The following is a 26,979-nucleotide window of genomic DNA, read 5'->3' on the forward strand; positions in this document are numbered from 1 at the left end:
TCCCTATTGTTAGTTTTTTTGTCTGTTTCAGTTGACAATATGACAACAATGTGAAGTATACTGGGCATGGCTGCTAGGAATCCAAAGCAGATCTGACAAGGCCGTTGATGTATATACATATAGGAATCCTAAAGAAGAATATTAAAAAAAAAAAAAAAAGAAGAAACTCTTGCATTAGATATGCTATATGGCTTTGTGGCTTGGTCATTATCGTATTAATGTTTAAGACAAGTTCTGTCAATGTTTTGAAAGCAGATAGCACAACTCCAGGGTTGGGTCCACGGCACAGACCCTATCCCAGCTCCACTAGTTCTACTATACTGCTGATGGCCACTCACTTGGGCAGTGTTTCTCAACCACTAGGGTGTTAGGGTTTCCTTGAGCAAGGAGCAGTTTGTGCATCTCGGGTCTGTTACCATTGATGCCAATTTAGTTTTTGGCTATCTGTAAGGGTGACATTCTTCCCACTGGACAGCATTATAGAAGGCATTGTTCCCAATGTTCACTGCACTAATGTAGGAGGAGTTGTGGATATAGTAAAGGTTGAGAAACACTGAGCTAGACAGTAAACGCCCATAGACACTTTATAATATTAGTATTGTATATATAAATGTTATGTTAGATTGATACTATTGAATTAGATTACCAATATCACATCACTCTTAAAGGAGTGTTTGGATAGTCCCCATGAAGGCCCCTTAAATTTGTGAATTTATCTGATTATTCTTAATACGTGGACTTTTTTACCCATTTCTATGACATCACTCTTCTATATTTTAATTTTAAAGTTGAATTTTTTGAAAACAGATATACTCTTGAAAAAAGAAGTCTGCTTTTAGGTAAGGTTTAACTTGCAAAAAGTTTGTTCCTGGTAAATGATATGGTATGGTAAATATTTTTTTCTTTGCCAATTTATTTATCAGTTGACACTAATAAGTAGTAAAAATCTATAGCACAAATCTGACAAACATTATACAAATCAGTTCAGATGACACCATGAAACCAGGAATGGTAAGCACTTAGTCCATCTGAGACAATATTTATACCTCTTAACAATCCCGATTATCAAGTTCTGAAAGCAGTAGAACTTGTTCAAGTAGGTGTAACGCATTACCATGGGAAAATCTGAAAAGATCTGGGCAAGGCTCAATGCATCTTCTTTTTGAGAGATAAATGTATAACATGGTTAGGTTAAATGTGTTGGGCTTAACTAAAGGAGAAGAGAATGTTTACTTTTAGTGTATGTAGTGTAGTGTTGTAGGGAATGTAGTGTTACGAAATGTTCAATGAGTTTTTTACTTTTGTTAAATGAAAATAAAAAAACCTGGGACCTGGGAATGGTAACAGGCGGTAAGTGCTGGGCACCTGGGATTGGTAACAGGCGGTTAATCCTGGGCACCTGGGATTGGTAACAGGCAGTCAATGCTGGGCACCTGGGATTGGTAACAGGCGGTAAGTGCTGGGCACCTGGGATTGGTAACAGGTAGTAGGTGCTGGGCACCTGGGATTGGTAACTGGTGATAACTGCTGGGCTTTTCAGGCCTAGCAGTTTTTCAAGCAGCAGTAGTTCCTGGTGAGAGGAATGTGAGGGCTAGCAAAAGCAACCTTACTGCCAATGTGAATTCAGCCTGCCTTCAGATGTCACGTCCCAGCGCTAAACCTAGGTAACATAAAGAGCTTCGTGCATGTAATCGCAGATGGGGGCAGGACAGCCAGTGCCCACCTCTCATCACTGCCAAAAACAAAATTTTCCTGTGAAATTTATCCACTCGCAGTATGATAGCTGTGTGTGTGTAAATTCTGCTTCTCAGATTCTGCAGCCTAACAACTCATTGTGTTCAATCCTTTAGATCTCCTAAATTGTTAGTTGTAATTACCTAAAATGTTTAGGGTACACAGTGGACTCTCATAGCTACTAATAACCCACATTTCTTTTTTTTAATTTCAAGAATTTGAAAATATGGGGATCACAAGTTTAAAAACTTGTGCAAATTAAACTTTTGGCTTGCTGTTTTATAAGAAAGTGCACCTAGGAGCCCAAAATAGAAAATGCAAATTAGGGACCCCTGGAGCCACTTACACTGCAAGAAACAGGGGTGAGGCCTCCTAAATATTTTACCTACCTTTCACCAAACTATAATTGTAATACTATGCTGCCCTTTCTGCTTCTGTTCTTTGAATCCCAATTTATCTGGAATGGGGAGGTGCAGGAAACTGAAAAGGTAGGTGCAAGTGAGGGACATGTATAAATCCCTAAAATGTCATTAGCATGGCATCATTAGAACATAAAAACCGCTGCCCATCAAACTGTCCGCTTCCCTACTTTGAACCCTAATTTCTCTAAAACAGAGAGGTGCAGATACACACCGTACACACACACTGCTCTGATGATGTCATTACACACACCCACTGGGCAGAGATATTGTTTACATGATGTGTTTAGACTCAGCACAGCTATGAGAGGGGGAGGAACAGCATGTGATCTCCTTATAGCTGTGCTGTGCTCTCCTCACTCCGCCCGGCTCTAATCACCAATCAGCTCTCGTCAGCAGCGAACAAAGCGAGCAGAGCAGCCTCTCCGCTGTCCATTCAGAGCTGCTGAAAATGTGCCGGAATAATCACGGCAGGTGGGACGCCCACCCCCCAAAAACGGGCTGGGGAGAACTATGATATATTTTATATATATAATGGAAAAAGCTTCATATTACTAAGATCGAAAAACATTTACTTTTCAATGTCTCAATTCTGTACTCTTTTAGTAAATCAACCCATATAACATCTATTATATTTTATGCTCATTTTATCTGAAGGAAAAGGATGTCAATAAAAATGTCTCCTTGTGCCCAAAACAATCTTAGTGAACATTTTAGAGAACGGTAGGAATAAATGAGCACTGAACAGGACTACCCAGCAGCCGATCTGTTCTATAGAGAGGGGAGAACAAGGCACCCCAGAAGCCACCCAATTCGAAAACCATAAGGGCTCAATTTATAAAACAAGGAGTTAGACATTTCCTCATACATTGTCTTGTTGGATTTTGCCAGGTCTATGTGTTTCAATGGCATTAATTGATTCCCATCAGGGAATACGAAAGAGAATGTCAGATTCCTTGTTTTTTTAAATAGAGAAAATCTAGCAAATGTTTAATGCTTCAGTCAAATCACAACATATTGCCTGACCATTTCTCAGGTTATGGTAAACCAGCAGACATCACAGTTGCAGGAATGTATCAGTATACTGGCTTTGAAGACGTCTGAAGGCAATTAAGGAAACACAAAGACAGATAGCAACCTGGATCATATAAGAGCCATCAGAAAGAAGAAAAAGATAAGCAGACAAATGGTGCTTCTTTGAGAATACAGCAAAATGATTTAGGAAAACCAAGTCGTAAGAGCAAAAGACTAACGATCGTGCTTTGCAAAGTTCTAAACTCTTTTCAAAGAGGAGGAAAGATGCTGAGATACTGACCCTATTCTTGATACTACACTTTTGTATAGTGTCCTTTCAACTTGCTTCTTACAAGGAGAAAAAAAAACATTGTGAGAAGCCGTACAATATTCTATTTTTTCTAGTGAATTAGTGTACAGGGATCCCAAAAAATAGACTGATAAATGAGGATGAGGGTAAAAAGTCAACCTGAATTCATGAAATCTGCACATAGAGAATAGGTCTTCTGAAAATGACTACATCTATTATGTAAACTGTTCATTGTATATCATTAGTTTAAAGATGATGTAATGCCATGTAATCAGCAGCTATTTTGTGAAAGACTATCTTGTTTTAGATAAACTAGTTATAAAGCACTTAAGCTAAAAAAAACATTTTAGATGTTAAATGGGAATGCTGTATTTTGAGTTACCTTAAATGAATACAGCCTAAATCACTAAATATTAATATCTTTAATATTTTAAATAGGGAAAATTGTTTTAGAAAGTTAAACACAATATCAAAGTTAATTGTTAGGAACACTTAAAAACGTAGGACATTTTTGAAATAGGAAAATATTTGTGGTAAAAAGAAAAAAAGTTTGTGGACACTTGGCCATGACACCTTTAGTCACTGATGCTTTTTTTAGGAATACCTGTACATTATAAATATTAGGATATGAGGATAGGAACTTAAATGTTTGACAATGACATTACTGTTGATACCAGATGGGCTGATTAAAATATATGCACATCAGTCTCTAGAGTAGGGGTGTCAAACTCTGGCCCGGAATGTCCTTTTATTTGGCCTCCAAAGGAAAAATATGAATTGCAGCTGGCCCGCCACTGCTACAATTACCGGCATCACTCGCGCCTATAGATCATCGGCCTCTCTGTCTATGCGTGGCCCCGCATTGGACTGTTTTCATGACGCAGGGAATTGTAGTAGCGGTGCTATTTCAGTTTCAAGTTTGGCCCGCAACTTTTTCTAAGTTTTTAATTTTGTCCCACTGTGTAATTGAGTTTGACACCCCTGCTCTAGAGTTTACTAAAAAATTATACAAAAAAGGGAATAATCCATTTTTTGCAACCATGCTGAGCAGAAAGATTTCTCAAAATGCATAACACATAAAATAACCAAACAGCTAAAAAGCCCTAAAAGGGGCCCTGCTAAAAATTAATATATCCAAATCAAGTGTTTAGAACTATGTGAAGTGTTGAGAACTATGTGAAAATCATAGGCAGAATATGGAATTAGTATTGCACCCCCTTTTGCAGCTATAACAACCTTTGCATTATTGGGAAGGCTTTTTTTCAAGCTTATAAAGCATGTCTGTAAAACGCTGCACCCATTTACCAAAAACAGCATTTGTAATTCAGGCATTCATCTTACACAAAAAGACCTGGCTCAAAATAGTTGTTCCCGTAGGGATGAAGTCAAGGCTTCATACAGATCACTTAGGTCAATGACACAAAAAAAGTTTTTATGGACATGGGCTTAAACACAAAGGCAAAGTTATGCCGGAATAGAAAAGGTTCATCCCTAAATTATTGCCATATGGGAAGCACACCAGTGTTCTCCCCAGCCCCTTTTAGCTGGGTGCACCACCCGGCACAGTTCAGTAAACACCCGGCAGTTTTGGGTGGTCACTGAGGGGTTGGGTCACAATACAGAAGCTTCCACGCAACTACAACTTCTTCCCACCCAGCTGGGGAAAATGATAAACACCCAAAAATACTTAGATCACCCAATACCAATCTTGCTTTTTTATCATATATGTCAGTCAGTTTTCTTTGTAATTTGTAATGGTATATAGAACTTGGAGAATTCCATTTTTTACCTATCTCTCTTTAAAAATACAAACGCAAAACTATGCTTTGTTGTTTGTACTAATATATAAATTTTTACTAATGCATTCTCAAACTTAAAAATTCACAACAGGTTGGCTTTTTCATCAAGCCTCGGCAGAGGCAGTCTAGCAAATACATGTTTGTGTCTGACAGGTAATAAACAAAGATTTCTCTAAAGAAATGTTTTTGGACAACACAGTTCAGTTATGTAGCTTGATTTTCTGACATAACAAGCCACTGGCTTGTGCAAAACTTTCCATCACAGCATGGATTCTCTTCTCATTATAGCTTTTTTTTTCCAAGAAGCAAAAGGTTTCACAGGCTCAGTGTTTTCCTCTCATTAGGAATGTTTTTAAGAAATGTGCTTTATAAATACTTTTGAGGAATAATCTTTCTTCAGCAAAAACAAAGCAGAGGTCAGGGCAGGTGACACAGTATGGTGCAGTACATAATGCTTTAAACTGGCATGCCTCCATGTTACATGCAGTTTTTGAATTTATTACAAACCCCTGTACATGCTGCTATTAATGGTATACAGTCTGCAATACACTCAGGTCAGTCCAGGTGGCTTTGTAATGGTTTATGTAGTGAGTTACAAAATAAACGAAATGGCCTCTTGTAAAGCACTATTTCTGAGCCATTAACCATTCTGCAGGGGAGGTACATTTCTTCTGGATCCCTCAGGGGAGGTACAAGATGGGTTTCTAAACAACTGCACTTTAAGGTATTTTGACATATTTCCCCTTGGAACTATTCACAACTCTCCACCTAAAGGTTAACCCACATGGCCATCACATCTTAGGGCTTCTTTTGTAGGATTTGTATCATCCATATTAGTAAATTCAGGAGACACTGATATTTGTAGAACCAGTTTTGTTTTCTAACCTAACATTACACTTTCTACAAATAAAAATTTAATAAAGGGCATGCTCATCACAAAGAATACCAGAGCAGGCTGTCCAAAGAAAATGGGTGAAATGTATTTCTGAGCTATTGTGCTCGGTTTACATTTTTTTTTAAATGCACTCAAGAAGGTCTGAAACAATGGACCTGATTTATTAAAGCTCTCCAAAGATGCAAAGAATACACTTTAATCAAGGAAGCTGGGTGATCCAGCAAACCTGGAATGGATTTCATCAAAGTCATTGGATTTTTGCTAGCAAACATTTTGAATCCTGGACCAGATACATTCCAGGTTTGCTGGATCACCCAGCTTCACTGATGAAAGTGTATGGTCTCCAGCCTTGGAGAGCTTTAATAAACCAGGGCCTATATGTGAAAATGAGTTTAAAAACGAGCATGACCCCATACAAAGAATACATATGTTTGTATTTCCTATTTTTTCAATGACAACAGTAACAATACAGTTTATATAGTTTTTTTTGGTAATTTTTGTCTATTAAATATATTGTACTCAAAACTTTGGGTGTTTTCCATATATTGCAGAATGTATTGTTTTTAAAACCAACTTTATTATGGGAGATTTATAATTTGTTTCAATCACTCTCACTGTCACAGTTTAGGGAAGTTTGTCTGTATGTAATTAAGTAAAAAAAATTTTGGAACCACATTTAAACATATATACCTGATTTGATGCAACAATCCACTGTCTTTATTGCTGCAAGTCTAATCTGCTAGCACTGATCTAATCCACACCCAGATCTGATCTGCATTGCCATACCAGGGTGTATACCTACAATATCTATATCTCACTGTCTATGGTATACACACCTGTTAGTGTGTTGGGGAATATACACACAGTAGACGCCTGTACATATAAAGCTACATAAATATACACACACGTTTTTAGAGTGGTAAGTAGCTAGAACCACAGGCTTGGCTATTTAGGACGATTTGTTAGCCGTTGGAACAGGAATAGTGGAGGAATCTTCCAATGAGGACAATGATTCTAGTTTACAGGGGATTTATCTTGCGTTGCAGAAGTTTCCTCTAACTTCCTGCCAGTGCGGATGCAGCCTGTACAGAAATGAATTGGTCCCCCTTCCAATACTTTACCAAACCACTGCTCATAGTAGAGAAATGAGAAATAAATCCATACTACCTGCTGTAAAAGTAAATATGGCAGGGATTCCTGGCATTGAACTTCCTCCACTGTTTGACCAAGTAGCTCACTGTCAGCTAAACCCAAAAGCCAAATGTAAATGTTACAGATGTCTATATCTCTGCTTTGAACATGTTGATGTGTTCGTTACTGAAAGTAACTCCAACCTTTTGGAGTTTTCACTGTATGTCTTACAAAGGTGGTAATGAGATTATAAAGAATTGTACACAGCATGTGAGCCGTAAATCTGGCAACTGGCTAAAGCCACAAGTCTACGCAAAAAAATCAAATTAACATTTCTCATTCATAAATGAAATACAAGACTGTGGTAACCCATAATAAAACCTAGCCAGATACTTTACAGTACCGACAGATAAGCATACAGGGCTTTGCATCCTTTAGGCTGATGACAGCTGTTGTTGTGATGTAGGAAAAAATCCATAAAATATATGGAAACAAGATATCCAAGACAAATGAGTCACATTTGTTAAGTGTATATACTTTCCAGCACTGATACTGCAGTACAATAAATCTAGAAATGAGAACTGCTTGTTTTGTGACCATAGCCTTGGACTTGAACTGATAGTTTTTAGCTTGGCACAAATTTCAATATAATGTACAATATTATACAAAGGCTGACACTGAGAATGCAAACTACTTAACTTCACTGTGTCACGATAATGAATCTTACTGTGCTGTGTTTTTTTCTATTGTTCTACTTGCACTTTTTTCATTTTTTTATAGATACTACTTATTTTACTTTTTTTTTTTTTTTTTTTTTTTTTTTTTTGCACCTTTAATGATAAATGTCCACAGGCTTTCTTTTCAAGCATATTTGATTAGCAAACATATTTTGCAACTGCATGCAACTAAATGACAATCAGTAATGACAAGAAAAGCTCTATTTGACTTGCTTTGCTTTACACATTAGGCCATGCTGCTTTTAAAGAAATGCAAGGCAATTCAAAGCTGGTCAAAGCCACCTCCAAAGTGATATCTGAATTACTTATGAAAGTCAAAGAGAATTTGATGACCCGAGTTTGAGGTACATTGCAATTGCATCTTAAACTTTGGATAATGCCATTGAACACTTACCCTAAGAGTGTTTCATTTATTGGAAACTGTATCACATTGGTAAGTGCAGCAGATAACACAAAATGAATCAGTGATCATAGATCATACAATGCTTTTATTGCACTATGCAAATAAGAACAACAGAACTTAACTTAGTATTGGTGGTATCCAGCCTCAAGGTCCTAATTTTAGGCTGGCTGCAGAGTTTGTATGTTTCCATGTCTCCATGGTATTCACCTGTTATAAAATGCTGGAAGTTTAATTGGTTTCTACCGAAATCTGACGTGTGTGTCTACAAAATATTAGGATAAAAAGCTTAACACCAAACATGGATAGAGAATTTTTACTGCAGTGATGGTTCAGAAGGTGTCATGAAAAATTACAGAAGACACAAAACACTATTTTGGTGCAGCAATAAAGGATAATAACATGGTCAGATTGTTATTGCTGCTGTTCTTGCCTTGGTCACACCTATTCCCTTAATTTATTCAAGTGTCCTGAAACTATAGGGATACTAATTGAGAATAAATCTCCCCAGTGGAGTCACAGATAGAAAAAGCAAGCTCAGAACACAGACACACACACACACATATATATATATATATATATATATATATATATATATATATACATACAGAGGGGGCACCACACACAGATCAGTTGCAAGTAGTGTAGAACTTTACTTTGCCAGCATCATACCAACAGCATCTCAGGGCCACAAAGAATAATACCCTCATGCCACACTACACAGGTTGGCAACTGCCAACCCTATTCCCTGCTTCCCCCTTCCAGCTTCTTATGCCACCAAGCCAGTCCTAGGTCTCTCTAGGGAAAAGAAACTAGCACCTTTGAGCACTGAACAGTGTGTCGAATCTAGAAGCTTTGAAGCTGAATCTGATAGATGGGAGGCAGTGCTAGATTGCTATGGGATTTAAGGATATTAGTGGATCCTCATGGTTTCTTTAAATGTGGCTATGCAGTGTGGAAGAGGTATAGGACTCAAAAGATTGCTCTATAATGGAGCAACACACAAGTTACTGCAATACACATTTGTGAAGCAGAACCTGATGTATTTCGAAATCCAGGGTGACAGTTAAAAAATCAAACAAAAACTTAACAAATCATATATATACAAACTTTAAATTAGGAGCTACATATCTAATCTACCCAAATTCAGCAGATTAACAATAAGCCTTTGCTGAAGTACCCCCCCCCCCAAAAAAAAATAAATAACATACTATTACCACACTTGCTGTACCCCCTATAAATTCCAACCCACAATGATCCAAATTGTACAAAGTCAGAACCATTTTTCTTATTTTTAGAGGCTCAGAATTTATGACTGTCATCTGGCATTTATGGGAAAAGAACAGTGAGATAGTGATGTTTATGCTTCAGGTATCTACACATTCCAGACAGTTATTTATATCTGTTCTTGATAATGTTCTATGTTCTTTTAAAATACCAATGCTATATTATCAGTAAACAACACTAACACATACTTTCATAGTTTTGTTTGGCTTAATAACTTTGCAGAAATTAACAATCAAAACCACGTTTTGTAAAACCCCATGTCTGTTGAAACTTCCAATAGTCACCGTATGTCAATTCTTTTGATACCCCAGAGCACTTTTTCTTGCCAATTATCAGCGGTCCTTAATGCCATACAGGACCTTACATACATACAACAACATCCCAGATAAATGCATTTATAGGATTTATAGGATAAGATAACTTGCATTTATAGGATGTGGGATGAATGACATTGGCTGTCAATATTACTAATATTACTATATATTGTTACTATCATTATCATACATTGCCAGGTTCTAAAACCAGCATTCTACATGATTTTTTTCCAGGTTTTTCTATTCTCAGAGACTTTTTCTACCTACAAGGGTAAAAAGCCAAACAAGGCAAGCTGCTAAATAAACAGATGACATACATGTATGTCCACCAACAAATTAATCTGGTGCTTGGACTTGACCTAAGTTATACTATTGCTGTTTTGTGCTTGCTATTTATTAACTTTTACAAGACTCACAAAAACTAATGTACATGTAAGCTACCTTGACAGCTTATATTGCTAAAGTGATAAAGTACAGAAATAATCACTAAACCAGTTCTTTCTTCAAATATAAACGTTAATGCCTTGTACAAGCCACACACCCAAGTCTCATATACTTTACACAATGTGACTACATTTAAACATTAACTAAACCAACTCTTATTTTGCCTTAATTTTAGAATCATACGTCAAACTCATATTTTATAGTCTAAATTGTGATATGTGCTTTTGTCAAACCAAAAGCAATGTTGATATGTTTATTTCATAGTGATCATGTGGATGTGCAGATGTGGAGAGGAGACATCCTATGACTGGCTATTAGGTAATACAACAAACTTTCAGTTTATTCACTAAACGGCTACAGCATGCCATTGAATTTCCAACGTTCTACACAATAAAAAATCAGAATACATCAAGATGCTTTGAAAAATCTGGTTAGACATAACAACCACTTCGGACTGTTTTTTACCATTTTAGTGCCCGAAACCTAAAATGTCCTCCACTGTAAGCCCGCAGGCTTAGCTCCTATTAGTTTAACTTGCTCACCTTACTCAGAATCTTGTCTTCATGCTTCATTGTAGTGTTCATTGTAGTCCATCCACAGTCCACCACTATCTTCTGCTCCTCCAACCTTCAGCCTCAGTCAGAGATGAGTCCAGACTCCCTTCAGACAGGAGCGCTGTGTCGGCAGAAGTTTTGCACATACATAGCAATCCAAATATGTTACAGATTGCAGAATTCTATTTTCTTCTGGCACCTGCACTAGTCCTTCCTCAAGGCCACTGCAGTTAGCTGACATCACTTTACTGGGCCAAAAGGTACCACGAGAAGTGGGCTCATATTATTGGGATATGTATACCCAAAAACTAAACTAAAGAAAAAGGGGCAAACATTAAAGGTTCTATGTACTTTATAAACAGCTACTTAAAATGTTAAAGCGTACCTAAATTCAGATTATTACTCCCTCTGTGCCGGGCCGATGATGGATACCGGGACGACGCAGGACCCGATGCATGAAACCTCCCAACAGATAGACTAATCTGCGGGATTGAAGGTAAGTGTGATTTTTTGTATTGGGTTAGTTTTGGGTTTACTTCCACTTTAACTGATTGAGACAAAATCGTTGTTCTCCAGTAACTAAATATAGACTTGGAGAAAGTATAATACATATAAAAGATTGATGCTGTAATATAGACGTTGTCAATGTTTATTTACTATTTTAAAGACTATTTTAGAAGGGTGCCTTCCATAGCAACTAATTCTTAACCCTTTTTTAGGGATATTGTTATTAGAATACCAGGTATCAAATGTGATGTTCTCATTTGCTGAATGACATATGATTCAGTCCTAAAAATGAGCATTTTACCCCTGGGGAAAACATGCTCCTCCTTTAGTTTAGATACAGTAACAAACAAATACACATATAATGCAGACCCCCACCCCCTTTTCCCCCGTAACATAGCTTTTTATTTCCCCTTAACTCCAGTAAGCTTACTTTTTAAATTTCTATTAACAGACTAAACTTTAAAGCAAAAGTAATAGTAAAAGGTTTAAGACTAAACATTTGAAATTCACTGGTGCTTGAAATGCTCAGCTTATTATACCATTGATACCTTCATACCCAGAAGAAAATGTGAAGTCAGAGTTAGTTTTAATCAATTAGTCACTTAAAAATCATCTAAATGGAGCACAAACAAATTATGTGGTCCTGTACAAATTAATGGGTGCTGATAATAACAAGCCTGCATACAGAACACAAGTAGAAACTATGATATAGGAGAGGAACAAGATGACCCTAACCATATGAGATTACAATCTAAAACAGTCCATCTCCAAAGGTTGCTAATACCACCTTCTAAGGGTGGCTACTTTGTTCTTCAATAGATACATTGGAGGAGTAACTGTAGCAACCTTAAAAAGTATATTGTTGGCTGGAACACCAAGGAAAAAACCTAATAAAAGTAAACAAATACAGCAACCACATATAGGGACTGGAAAGCTGCAATATATTCCAATTTGGTTCTCAGAAACACTTTGAACATGCTGGTCCTTTCTTCTTTGTGACTCAAATGGTATCATGCACATGGTAAAGTGAGCCCTTTTCAAACACTTTCCATCTTCTGCATAAGATTAGAGAAATGTCAGATGTACCTTAGCTGAGCATCACAAATACTTGCTAACACTCCCACGCAAACAGGTAAATTGTGTAGAGGAAGAAAAATTAACTATGATATAACCAGAATACACTAAAATCTTCATCACCAAAATAAGTGAATTATGTACATGTGTGATTTAAAGAGGTGCCCCTGCATGGTGAAAATAAACAAATTACCAAAGAGCAAACAAGCCATTCATTTTTTCTTATTGACGTCTGCAGTGTGACCTTATACTCTGAATATTACAAAGTAATGGAATTACTAATAGAATAGTAAAAAAAAAAAAAATAATGGTGGTGCATAAATTGTAAAAGCAAGATTACCTTCGGAAAACTAAAAAAGTAAGACATTGGGGCTGATTTGCAAAGAAAGTATTAGTTCACTTTGCAAATAATTTTTAGCCATGTGCAAAAAACCCTAAAAACAAACAAAAAAAAGAACATTTTGCAGAATCACTTTGCTAAGTGTACAGCCCATTCTCCTTTAATAAATAACCTCCACTGTGTGAGATCAGCTTTACATAGGCATTAAGAAAATTAAAACACAAATACATAGATGTTTATTCAGCAATTCTCTGAAGTTTGTTTTGATTGAACGTTTTAAGGTCTCATTTCCCAGCAGCTATTTTCAAGACTGATGATGCAAATTAAAGTGCATACATTTCTGCTGATTAAACACTTTTATTTTCCGTTATTATTATTTTTTGCTAATGCAGGTAATCTGATGCTTGGTAACTTGTAGGCAGTGGATTTGATGGTGTCTCTATCTGCTGTAAAGTGTGAGAAATCAGCAGATATCAGGTTTCCAGATGAGGGATCAACTACAGGAATCACAAATGGATGCATCACTTTTCATTCATTATTCATCCTCTGTTGCCTTTCTCAAGGACAAATTTTAGCTTATCAACATTATCACAACTAAAGTCACAAAGTAAGAGGGAATCCTAAAGAATGCCTCCTCTGTTAACTGTTGAGCCTTAGCGCCAATATGGCAGCCATAATGGCCATGTCACATGGTTGACTTTTTGGCTAGTGATTCATTGACAAAAACAGTCATATAGGAGAACATTATACAAACAATTCTGAAACTGATACTTTGCTGGCCTTAAACTTTGCAGAATCATGAACAATAGCCATAGTACAATGATGTGGATGGCCTTGTCAGCGAGAGAACAACTCCATTGAAACTAGAAGGCTTTTTAAGCAATTCTAAGGCTGGCAACAAATTGCCAGTGTTAAGATCACCCATCTGATATGGCCCTCATGTTGCTTACTGTTGTTAACTCATCTGATTAACTTTTTTTTATAGAAATCCTTTGTTTCTCCATAGCCTTGAAGCTACCACTTGCATGTATCATAAAATTAACTTCTTCTAATTCAGGCGAGCTGTGTGTCTTCACAACCACTTAACCCAGCTCCCCCCTACTCACCTTTCTATCACAACCAAATTTTAACAACTTTGCCCACCAAATTTATTTCTGCATTGCACAGGCAACTATACTATAACCATAAACATCACAAGCCACTCCAAAAGTGGTTGTTTTTTATCAATTTCAGATGACATAGCAGACTTGTAATTTCCTCCTATCACCCAACCCAGCTTGCTACTGAGAAACTAGATCTTTTATAGCCATACACCTAAATGTTTGAATATTATTAGTACGGTCTGCTTGGAATCAATACCAAAGGCATAAGTAGATCTATGGTCCCCGAATAAAAATGACCTGCACAAACCACAAATACCTTTTAAGCCTTAAAGTAAAAGTCACATGTGATTGGTTATTGATGTTAATATACAGTATTAATATAGTGCTGACATATTACGCAGCACATATACAAAGTCCATAGACATGACTATGGACTTTGTATACAACACAAAGTCCATAGTCATGTCACTAACTGTCCCTCAAAGGGGCTCACAATCTAATGTCCCTACCGCAGTCATATGTTAATGTCTTTATGTATGGTAATCTTTTTTAATACAGTCAATTTTGGGGGAAAGCCAATAAACATGGGTAAAACCTGCAAACTCCATGCAGATGGTGTCTTGGCCAAGATTTGAACCTGGGACCTAGCGCTGCAAAGGCCAGAGTGCCAACCTCTGAGCCACCGTGCTGCAATTATTCATCAATAGTTGCCACTTTAATAAAGGTTGTACAGTGCCTTGCAACATAAAATGATGTCCCTGTTGATGTATCAACCTGAAACGCGTCAATCAGTAAATGCCACATCTAGTCCCAGCCACTTCTTTCTGGATGGACAGCATAGTCCCTGTTATTGAAACCCTCCCACGGTGTGCTGTAGTGTTTGGCCACATGAGGAGGTGAGACACATATGAATGAGGATTTGGGTTAGTCAGAAAAGGTAAAAAAAAAGTTTAATTTGCATTATGAGGCTTGGTAACATAGTAACTATTTTTGGGACTTGTTTAGAGTGTCATAAATGAGCCTTTAAATGAACTCCAAAGCTAATCTGAATTGAGAAACAAGGAAAAAAGCTTCTGTTATTCTCCAAATACTTGGAACCAGTACCCACCCGAATTCCCCGTGGCTCCTTTCTTACAACTTTCATGAATATAAGGCTGGAAGCGGGAAATGATTACCAAGGGCTGGGTGCGGAGAATAATTTCCTGACTTATTGGTTCAGACTAAATCAACCACCAAAACAGATGAATAGAAGCATCTAGGGACAAATAAAAAGATAGGAACATACTCATATATAATACACATACTATACATAATAAAGTAGGTGGTGAGTTTAGGTACACTTTAGGGCAAAAGTTGATACCAGCATCCCCAACATGGATGAACTTTTGAGGAATAAAATATTAGGCTTTAAAGGTTTGCTAAAAAAATGAGAATGGAATAAACACTTTATAAAGTTTCTTTATTTGTCTGTAGGTACATCAGACAAAACAGATGGATGTTTAAGGGCAAGGGGAAACAGGGATTTGGTTTCCATAGAGGGAAAGTCTCTGAATAAAGAACATGTGATTGCTATAATGAATTATCATCAGTCCCTCAGAACTCTTTCTACTGTAGAAACTGCCGGCAAGAAACTAATTTCATCTTGCTGATTGCAAAATCCTCCCTGTACAGCTTTTTTACTTCCTTGATATTATATTGAGCATAATTTCCCAACTGCCAGTTTTGAGCTGATGGCATCAATTCAATATAGATAGATGATTTGGTGAGTGGAGCAGCAAAAGTAACAGGCACATAACTCACTAACATAAAAAGCAGGCCTTAATTCATATATTATTCCCAAAAGAGAACATACAGACATAATGTCAGCAGATTCACTGAGATGTCAAGACCTAATAGTTTTCACTGCTGTACAGCAGGCAGGATGTTTGTGTCACTGCACAATGTGCCTGCAGCATCCAGCACCTTGTAGATATAAACCACTACAAAAGCTTGCCAACCACTGCAGAAAGTGGGACAAGCTAATTAATGCAATTGCTGACATGCACTCTGCAACCTCATATATAGGAACTACAGATGTGAATGTGTTCAACAGATAAACACTAATTTACACTGTTTTTTTGCCAAATATTAACAAAAAATGTCCCCAAGAAAACAGAATATAATGTATTATTACAATGCATGGTTACATTATTAATCTAGTCACATTTTTTCTTTTTCAAGAACAAAAGTTTAAAGCAATGCTAAAGTTCCACTTTGACAATGAGCAAACAGACAGGTCTTTCCTGTCTGATTGCTGTTTTCATCTGTCAAAAAAACACTGAGCTGTGCATGAAGGAATGCTGGAGTACCCGTTGAATCTCAGCTTCCTCTGCATTTGGCTGGACTAATTGAACTCCTGCGCACCTGCACAGGAGTTAGATCAACCCGGCCGGCAAAAAAAGGTTGCCAAATACTCGACTCCAGTAGGAAGATCAGGATGACAATGGCCACAGTGGAGCAAGGACATGTGAATGCAATTAAATTATTGCTATTAGACCACTAAGGTTATGGTACTGCAGAAGAGGCAACACCAGCCATTCCATTTTTTTAATTTTTGGGTTTAGTTCTGCTTTAAAGACCCATTCTCTTATAGCATTTTGCTGTGTTCTATAACGCAATATGGTAAGGCAGACAGTTTATTTGCATGAAAGCTCAAGCATTTTTGTTTACATTGGCACAGCAATGCATTGTACATGTGTTTCCCCGAGTGCAGGTGTATGACAGGTCTGTCAGTTATACAGTATGATTGGCCCAGACACCAGTGACATGCTGTGTTATGGGCAGTTTTTTGAATATTAAAGCAATGTAGATTTTAATGGTTTAACAGAAATTAGTTGCACAATGTAAAGGCCCAGGGTTGGGTGGCCATATACATAAATACATATATACACACACACATTAAAGTGAAACTAAACTTTAAAAAAAAAAAACCATACTTCCGCAGATCCCTCCGGAGTTTCCTCAGTTGGGTCCCGTGCCGTCCTGGAATCCTCCTTTGTCCCGGCGCGGAGGAAGCTCCAGGCACCACCATCTTCGTCTGTCTCCTTCTTCTGGTTACGTCACCTGATCTCAAACTGCGTAGGTGCAAAATTGGGTGACATAGCCTGCTGAGCCCCCTCTGCACATGCTGAGATCATGCATGTGTAGAAGTAGCAGCCAGAAGCCTCCTGGGATACGTGAAGTAGGTATCCCAGGAGGCCCGCGCTTCCATTCAGTCTTTACCGCCACAGTGGTAAAGACTAAAGGAGAGGGTCTCCACCCTTTAAAGAAAAAGTAATTAAAGATCACTTTCGCCTTATATAAAAGGGTTATCTACCTTTTTATGTACAGTAAAAATTTTGGGGATAGGTCAGCTTTATTACAATACATATGTATCACTCATTAAATACGGATACTTCAAATGTATTTTTGCAAAACTGTTGTTTGTTGATATGTGCTCTGCTAATCCCTGCTGAATAATATATTTGACTTTTTAATCCTTCTGCTTGGCTTTTGGCAGTGAGCAAATATTTTAACAATACCACGCATGATCACCTCTTTCCAGGACCTCTCGTCATTCTGTAAACTGTATTTGTGTACATGATACCTAACTCTGAATGCACGAAAACCTATGTTTTCTGTACAAACACAAGCAAATTCATCCTCAGATATTCCCAGAACATGAAAGCTCACACCAAGAGACTTCAGGTGCTTGACATTTACAGAAGGGCAGGTAAAGCACACAGTAATAGGATGAGAAAAAGGGACAAGGCACACAAAGTATATAGGCAAAAGAGCATACCCCTGCCCCTAGTTACGTGGAGCACAAGGAGTTAGTATTAAAAAACTTTTTAAAACATAAAACAACTGAAAGATTGGATGGAAGGAAGCATTTCCTAAAAGGTCTAGACCAACCATTCTCAGCCAGGGTTCTGTAGAATGCCAGGGTTCCTCCAGCAATTGCCAGGTATTCATCCAACTATTTCCCTTGAAAAACTAAAACTGCTAATGTTTGCTGATACGCACTGACAATATACTGTCATCTGGACATGACTAGATCTGCATTCAAATCACATGTTCTGATCTACACCAAAATACATTACTAAGCACAAAATATAACACACAAATACAAGCAGTTACAGTTCAATTTAGATATCTTTATCTCTCTCTTTCTCTCTAGATATTAATAAAGGCAGGTTTACTCTTAAAATCACTCCAAGTACACATAAATACCTATTGATCCCGCTGAGAATGCAGCACTTTCTGCTTTGCATATTGGGGTTAATTTACTAAAAGGAGTTTAGGATGTTCACCTAGAATTATCACTCAGTAAGAGTGTTTAGTGATGGTAGTGACATTTTGCAGAGAATAGTCATTAGCATGCATGGAAAAGTAAAAAGCATGATTTTTTTCTTGCATAATTTTGGGTGGCAAAAGTCAGCAGAGCATCACCTCATTTACTAAACTAAGTGAATTAACCTTGTATTGTGATAATTTACTTACTGTAGTGATGTGTAAGCTGGTGGATACAATCATAAGGAGCAGGTTATTCAAATACCCAATAGTTTATGAATGCTTGCTTAAGATGATGAGCAGTAAATAGAAGGCTTTTTAAGAAATGTGCTATCAGAAGGTAGGTATCTGCAATCAAGGTGTTTTATATACAAGTGACCTAGTGCTAACAAGGTTTGCCAGTTTTTAAAAAAAAGTTTTTAACTTTTTGTCTAAAAAGGATTAGTAGTTTCTTTCTAATCGAAGGAGACAAAAAAAAAGTTTTTAACTTTTTCTCTAAAAAGGATTAGTAGTTTCTTTCTAATCGAAGGAGACAATCGGCCCTGGAAGGCTTTGATCACTACACACAGGAATTAATAATAAACAGCGCCAACATATTACACAGCGATGTACATTAAATAGGGCTTGCAAATGACAGACAAATACGGACAGTGACACAGGAGGAGAAGACCCTGCCTCGAAGAGCTTACAATCTAAGAGATGATGCCAGTGCTCATCTATACAGATTATACAGAACAGGATACCCACCAAAGGGTAACATTGCATCTTTATGTTATCCTTTACCATGATTGTGTCAAAATGGTAGCACTCCCTGGAGTACAGCTTACCAATAGTAATAAATGAGCCATGCCAAAGTATAAAGCTTGGACAACTGGGAACTTATCAAAACATTCATCACTGGAACAATGACAAATTACTAATTAAAGTGCCTGTACACAGGGTATGAGGGTACAATATAAGTGAGGCCTTCCCAAAATCTTGCTTTGAATATATTTCCCATTTGTACAGGCCAACTGTGAGCTAGCCAAGTGAGAATAAACATCTAAAGCAAAACCAAACATCATTTTTTCTGAGAATAATTCAATATACTGACATGCCCATGTCTGGAAATGGCTGTTAAGAAATAGTAAAGAATTTGATTTGGCTGGTTCCTTGATGTTCCAAAGTTCACAGGACAACAGAAAAAGAAAAAAGAATAAAGGTAATATATGCAAATTATTTTATTTAAACTTTAACAACTAACCCAGCAGTTACTTAGTTACAGATGGAGTTGGGTAAGCCAGGTCAAACTCTGGTTTCTCGAATGTCTTGGAAGTTCCAACAGCAAACTCTATCTGCTGCAGTTTCCAAGTATGATCCATCCACCTGGAAGTTTTGGGTTTCCCCTTGTGTATTCCAACAGACACTGCCAAATACTTCATTTTATAAAACTAGGTAGTGAGAACCCTCTTAGGATGACCACAGAAGGTACACCGACCCAGGTTCTAACCATTACAGTGCTGTAGAAATGTTCAGCAACTCCCAGGTGGTAACTCCAGTATCTTCCAGAAACTGAAATGATTTATATAGAGTGGTTCTTTAATAGAACTAAGGAATGTTATAAGTGCAATTATGTATTATTAAAGAAAGAATTACCATTCAATATATGATGCAGCAAAGCAGAATGTGTCTTTCATTGTTTTTTTCTATTTCTGTGACACCTGACACTGGGAACAAGCATATTACTGCTCTTTGTACTATATAAAGAACTAAAAAGCTAATGTAGTAAGGGCAATACCCTTATACAACTATCCTAAAAAGAAAGGTTAGTTAAAAAAAACATCCTGGTGGTTGTCAATAAGGGGAGTGATGGTAAACAGAAAACATAATAGAGTAAATGTCACTGATAAATAGTGATCATTCCTCGTTTTCCATTTACCGGTTGATATTACATAGCAGGCATGGCAAGCACCCGCTGACATGATCCAGTTAAGTAACAACTCGTTATCAAGTGACGGCTTGGACAAGCTATTTTTAGATGTTTCTTGTAAAGTGTCTGTGGGGTTCTTAAAGTAAACAACGTAAGAATGACGTAGATAACCTATTTCTCAGTGGATAAACAATCGTCAGCTAGCCTCCAGGTCTGCAGAGCAGGCAGAATAACACTGAAGATTACACCCCATAGCCCATGGAAGTATACAGGTATACTGTCGGTGCAATCATGATATACTTATATATATATATATCATTTTCCTGCTGCCTAACAAATCCGATACTAGAGGATAGGGAAGAGAAATGTTATACCATACCTACCCTGTTTTGTTAGACAGGTTTTACAGGAAATACATTACATTACTGTATGTATCTAAACTTAGTCTGTATCTAAAACTGTCCCAAACTAATCATTTAAAGGATGTTCTCATGGGCTGATTTCAGGCTCACAATCAACCTTCATCACAAAGGAAGTACAGGATCTGATTTAATATCAGTCTTAGTGGCATGTAATGCTTTCCTATGGTCTAGTTATGATGACAACAGAAATAGATATGGTACAACCTGAAGATCTTCTGAAGGCCTGGTCCAAACTTGAGCTGGATGGTGCTTTACCTAGTATACTGTATTTTCTGTAACATAGAAGCCTGTCTATATTATCCCTGTTCTTAGCAAGGTCACCACTCCCCAAGCTCTGAGGATTTACAAAGTCATCAATATAAAGATTAAAATATATGGAGTCTACAGTTCATAGTAAGACCAACTACATTAAGGAATCAATTTATATATTTTTTACACTTTAACCCAAAATGCACACATATTTTACAATAGATAGAAAATACAACATGAGAAAAAGGTAATTCACACATTTTCTAAATAAAACCAGTGTGTAAAATTGGGGTAAAAGTAGGATTAACCTTTGGTAAAAACATTTATAAATTGACCCCTAAAAAACTTCCCACATGAAACCATACAGGTTTTTGTTGCCAGGGAAATAGCAAACTGCTGATGTGCACCTGGGAGTGGCAAATTCTTTTTGCAGTGTAAATCTTCAAACAACAACTGCATACCCTTAAGTGATCTGTCTTAGGACCACACCAAGATCTGGGGCAGCCACGTGCAAAAAATGGTTCCCAAGGTCTCCCATTGGCCTGATTCATTAAAGATCTCCAAGGCTGGAGACGATACACTTTCATCAGTGAAGCTGGGTGATTCAGCAATGATGCAGGATTTAAAATATTTGCTAATAAAAAGCAAATGACTTAAGAAATCAATTTCAGGTTTGCTGGATCACTGCCGAAAGTGTATCCTCCCCAGGGTTGGAGAGCTTTCATAAGTCAGGCCCATTGACTTGAATGGGAAAAGTTGAGTCCCCGGCAGAACGCTGTTGCTCACTGTGGGTCTGAAAAGTGTATAATGCAAATATGTCAGATACATTGCTTTCTTTAAAACATTATTTCCCGGTGTCAAAAAGTTTGCCTACATTTGTACAGCTTCACCAACATCTATAAAGCAATGACACAGTAGTTTTTACACCCATATCCACAATCAAAATGTTAACAGTGAGGAATAAATGCCATGAGATTAAACAATGAGTCAGTCTAATTTCAATTTATGTGACAGCTGACATTTTAATGAACCAGGGAACAGTAGCTTTTTATCTGAAATAGCAAACTCATGCCTGTGGTTTGTCTATGAGGCATTCTGACTGCTGATTTCTGGTCCTATTACCTTGATGAAAATATAAATTGATGTAATAAAATGTTAACATTTATTGGGAAACTATACAGACCAGTGAATATAAATGCTTGTGTAGTTCATGCATTGCATTGGTATACCATTCTTCCCTGTTCTTTGTATGTAAAGAATGCATCAAACAATAAAAAAACTGTAATATAATATAATAGGTCATTCATTAAAAGAAACCCAATACTGAAAACTGACAGCTATTGAGCAAAAACCTCAACATAAAGCATAATATAGTTACAAAAGTGCATGTCTGCTATATTTTCTTCAATGAGTACTGGCTAGATTAAATCATACATATTTTAATTCTCCGAATTTTTGATTTAAAGAAAACTGGAAAAGGAAATGTAATATTCCAGCTTGAGATCTACACTATTCTGGTGCAAAACACAACCTTGCCTGGCAGGATAGGAAAACATGATTTTGTTCCCAGCTTCAGTGCAGTAAAGCTTTTAGATCTTCTACTTAAACCCATTCTATAACTGAACAGTAAATGGAAAATCAGCAGACTGATGAGCTTTGTCACTCTCTCCTCCAATCAGTGTGCTCCATGCAGTGTTTTTTCCTCTCCAGTCTAAACCTAACTTTATATGGACTGTAATCAGATCAAATCCAGATTCACATACTGCCTGCAGATAAAGCATGTGTTAAAATATACACCAAGCCAAATGCTTTTTGTTTTTGGATTTTTTTAAAAAAGAAATGAGGTAAAACATCTATTGGGTGTTTACTACTATGTAGAGCACCATCAGAAAAAACGTTTTTACTGGACAAGATGATTTATTCAACAGTGAAAATGTAAATGCCTTTTTTTACTTTTAAAAGTAGAGTAGGAAAGGTTTAGATTTTTTATTTCTGTTGATGCCTCTGTTCTTGCTTTTACTTTACGTCCTGTCTGGTTAAACCACTGAAAGCATGCAGGGCTGGATTTAAGGTGAGGCAAACTAGGCAAATGTCCAGGGTCCCAGTTGACAGAATGGAAGGGGTGCATAGAACTGGAACACTGTGCATTTGGGGCCTCCACTTCATATATGCCCAAGGAACCAGTTTTTGTATGTATCTGTCAGCAGGACAAAAAGTAAAGGAAAATCACCTGGATAACAGTAAAACCCTACATGGTTTTAATTCTAACCTATTCTATCTTTACCAAAAAAAGTTATAAACTTTAATAAATACAGATTGTCTTTTATATCTGCCTACAGTTCAGCCTTATTTCTTGATACCAATAATAAATTCAGTGCAGGACTTATCAGACAAGTGTAAGGCTAAATTCAGTCTAGCATTATATTTCAAGCATTACAACTGCAGATACCCAAATTTAGCTGCCTCCTAAAAAAGGTTACATTGGAACGCACGGGTTCATCCATTCAGTTATATTTTCGCTCACAGTAGCGTTGCTGTGCAGTTTACCACATCAACTACAAAGTTCCAGAATTCTATATAGAGGTTCTTCTCATCACAAGCAATGACCGGACAAGCGGTACACACCACAGTGAGAACTTGGCCTAAATGATGTTTTGTCTCATTTAACAAGGGATTTGCACGGCTGTGGGTTCAAATCCTCTGCACCTGCAATCCAGAACAGCTGCTTGCTTGGATATGTTTATGACAGATGTATTGGTGACATGTTTTCACAGATACCCATTTCACATGTGCTTAGGAACATGTTTTATATTGTCACCTCTGAGCAGAAGGAGGGGGAATTATTGGACAAAGTTGTGGTTTTATAGTGAATCAGACTCACAATCAGTTTCATTTCTTCTTGTTTGATTAGGTGTGCAGGAAAGCTACAAAACACTCCCTAACGGCATAACAAACTTCTACCCAGCCAAACTGTCCCTGTCGTACCTTTTTCATTCATTGGAACTCAGTTATTTCAACCCTAGAGACTCAGCTGCACATGTGAGCTTTTCCTAGGACATGGTGTATGCCAATGAAGCCCACCTAGGAACACCTATTTCTTCAGATTGGCATGTACCATTATGGCAACAGGGCACCGGACCGTTAAGATGAGTATATAGTAAGGGTGATGTTAGGCTGGCATGTTTTTAAGAAGCCATTGTGGCCTCTTCTGCCAGCTATAAGCCACCTGCATTGTATAGCAAAGTACAGAGACCCAGTAATGACATCCCTGGGTCTTTGTTAAGGCATGTATGGAAAACTGGAATTGCTCCCATTTAGTTTCAGTATCATGTATTATACAAATGAGGGGATGGCAAGTTGCATTGTCTGCAGTTCTTGGATATTACTACTAAGCCAGCCAGATCTAGATTGACTATAGTTTGATCAACTCCTAGTTTGATCCACTTGTTTAATGTAAATGCAGGCAGTCAACCGAAAACCAAGCAATTGTACTACCATTCACCACAAATGACTGTAATGCAAATCAATATTTTGATCATTTCCTCGAATTATAAAGATTCCAAAAATATATGTAAATACCAAAAATTTCGATCAATCATAAAACAATAGAGATATCTCAAAAACTCATCAAATACATTAAAAACCAACAAAAATTTTACAATCTGATTGAGGGGTCTTTATATCGTACTCTTGATAATGATCATTGGAATTCAGAAATATAGAATGAATTTGCATTCTATTCGATGAAACAATCACAAGGGGAAATCAACCCATGTATGCCCAGTCTTACAGAATTAGAGACTAGTATTACACAATCAGTTGTAATGACCGGGCGCAACTGAGAGCAAAGATCAAAGATTTGTATAATCCATGACGCATCCGACATAACTTTTCACATGATCTACAATGGTGGAAAAATTGTCAATGTAGTCTGGCAATGAGTGACTGAACCCCCATAAATAGTAATAAAGACACCAATGAAGTGGTTTGTTACCGGAGTTCATATACACCAAACTATATTGTGTTATATATAGGATTTATATTCATCTGCTGCATAATGCTGTATCTGAAGCCACATATCAGCTACCATCAAACTCAACATAAAACAATATAGGAAATATTGAGCTGAATTTATTTTAAATTGTAACTTTTCCTGTAAAGGTTAAGCTTGGCCCTCACAAGGACAACTGAGCAAAGCCTGGTCCAAAGGTATAAGAAAAATCTAGATGTGCATTTAGTGGTCTATATAGTCTGATAACTATGAAACATTTGTAATTTCATTTACCTCTGCTTTGTATATTTTGTTTTTTTTAACTGTTGTGAAAAGTTATTTGGACCCCCACCCCACGCACACCACACTTTCAAAGTTTAATTAAAGTATAATAAAATTTTCATATCACCAGGGCACGCACAAATGTGAATAGAATAATATTTATACACTTTAAAACAACATGTGCCAACAATAGTCAGGGCATGGCTGCCATCAGAAACTTCTGGGCCCTATACTAGTTAAACATTCTGGACCCCAATGTATAAGTCATGTTCTTTTGATAGGAGCCTAGTACAGAAGTACCCCTTACCCCTTCCCTGAGGTTAGGCCTGATTCAGAGGTACATCCACATAACTCATATGCAAAATATGAAGGGGGGGCCATGTCTCTAGCACTCTGGCTTTGTACCCTTCACTTAGTTGGGGCCATGCAAAAGCTCAGGGCAACTGCCTAAAACCAGCCAGGTCCTATATAAATATTTAGTGTCCTACATTTTACAAATAAGAATGTTAGAACAGTCATACATAAACATTTCAGAGTCCATTCCTATATTGTCTTTAACAAATTGAAAGTGAATGATACCAGCCGGTAGTAATGGATCCATATACAAAGTCACTGCACTGCCTGCTTTATTATTATCCTTTATGTTTATTATTATTATTTATTCTTTTTTATTATTATTATTTATGTTTTATGTATATTATTATTTATTCCTTATTATTATTATGTGTGTGTGTGTTATGTTTATTATTTGTTATTCTTTATGAATATAAATAAATGTTAGGTCTTGTTGGTTTTCCATAAATCCCCTGAGCAAGTGATCAGTGTACCTCATCTCCAGGCTCCCATGTGCCCCATACACAGCAGACACTGACCACCTGTCCCCTTCACTCCACACCACAACAAGTGACAACACACACAGCATATTACCTAGACACAGCACATTACCTGGGCACAGCACATTACCTGGGCACAGCACATTACCTGGACACATTACCTGGGCACAGCACATTACCTGGACACATTACCTGGGCACAGCACATTACCTGGACACATTACCTGGACACTGAACATTACCTGGGCACAGCAGCAAGCAGGCTATCACAGTCCAATAAGCCATCCTCTGGTGTATGGTCATACTCCTCGAGCTATCCTGCGGAATGGGGCGATCTATGACAGATCTATGACGATCCTTCGTACAATGCACGGAGTCCTGGCTGCACGGGGTGCAGGTGTCAGTGAGGCAGGGCACACACCGTCTATTGCACAGCCTCCGATCGCTCACTTTCCATGCTTCCTCCCGGGAGCTACCGTGACACCCCTCCGCCTCTTATCAGCTGGGTGACACTGACCACAGGGCGACCCCTGCTGGACGATGTGCTGAATGTCATGCTCGGTGCATGTGTCACCTGTGCCAATGTCCCATCCAAGGTCCCAGCATGCTTATATGATCATTTGATCATCAGGTTTTCTCTTTACTTCTCAGGATATTAGTCCTAAAATCCACGATCTGTTTACAAATAGAAATAAACCAATTTTCTGCTGAAGCATTTTCTTTTTACTTTTTTGCACACATAAAAATGCACATTTGTGTCTTAATAAATAATAACTACAAACATTATTTTTTGATGGAAATGTAGAACATAAAGGCTGCAATTTCTAACTGTTTTATCTATATTTAAGTAAAAGGTAATACACCCAGGGGTGTAAAAAATAAATTTTATTAATTCACTATTGATGAGCTAATATGTGATTG

The 26,979-nt window shown here is 37.4% G+C and overlaps 1 protein-coding gene across 1 annotated transcript in view; it reads right to left on the minus strand.

Moving 5' to 3' along the window:
- The window catches only part of LOC140326701 (uncharacterized), a 49,824-nt gene extending 23,280 nt beyond the window's left edge, over positions 1-26,544 (minus strand). Inside the window, exon 1 of the mRNA XM_072405548.1 lies at positions 26,301-26,544. Coding sequence (XP_072261649.1) covers positions 26,301-26,361 — 61 coding nt within the window. The 5' untranslated portion in view covers positions 26,362-26,544. The remainder of the gene's footprint in view (positions 1-26,300) is intronic.
- Between the last annotated feature and the right edge of the window lie 435 nt (positions 26,545-26,979).

This window comes from Pyxicephalus adspersus, chromosome 3 (assembly GCF_032062135.1).
Source record: "Pyxicephalus adspersus chromosome 3, UCB_Pads_2.0, whole genome shotgun sequence".
Taxonomy (NCBI): domain Eukaryota; kingdom Metazoa; phylum Chordata; class Amphibia; order Anura; family Pyxicephalidae; genus Pyxicephalus; species Pyxicephalus adspersus.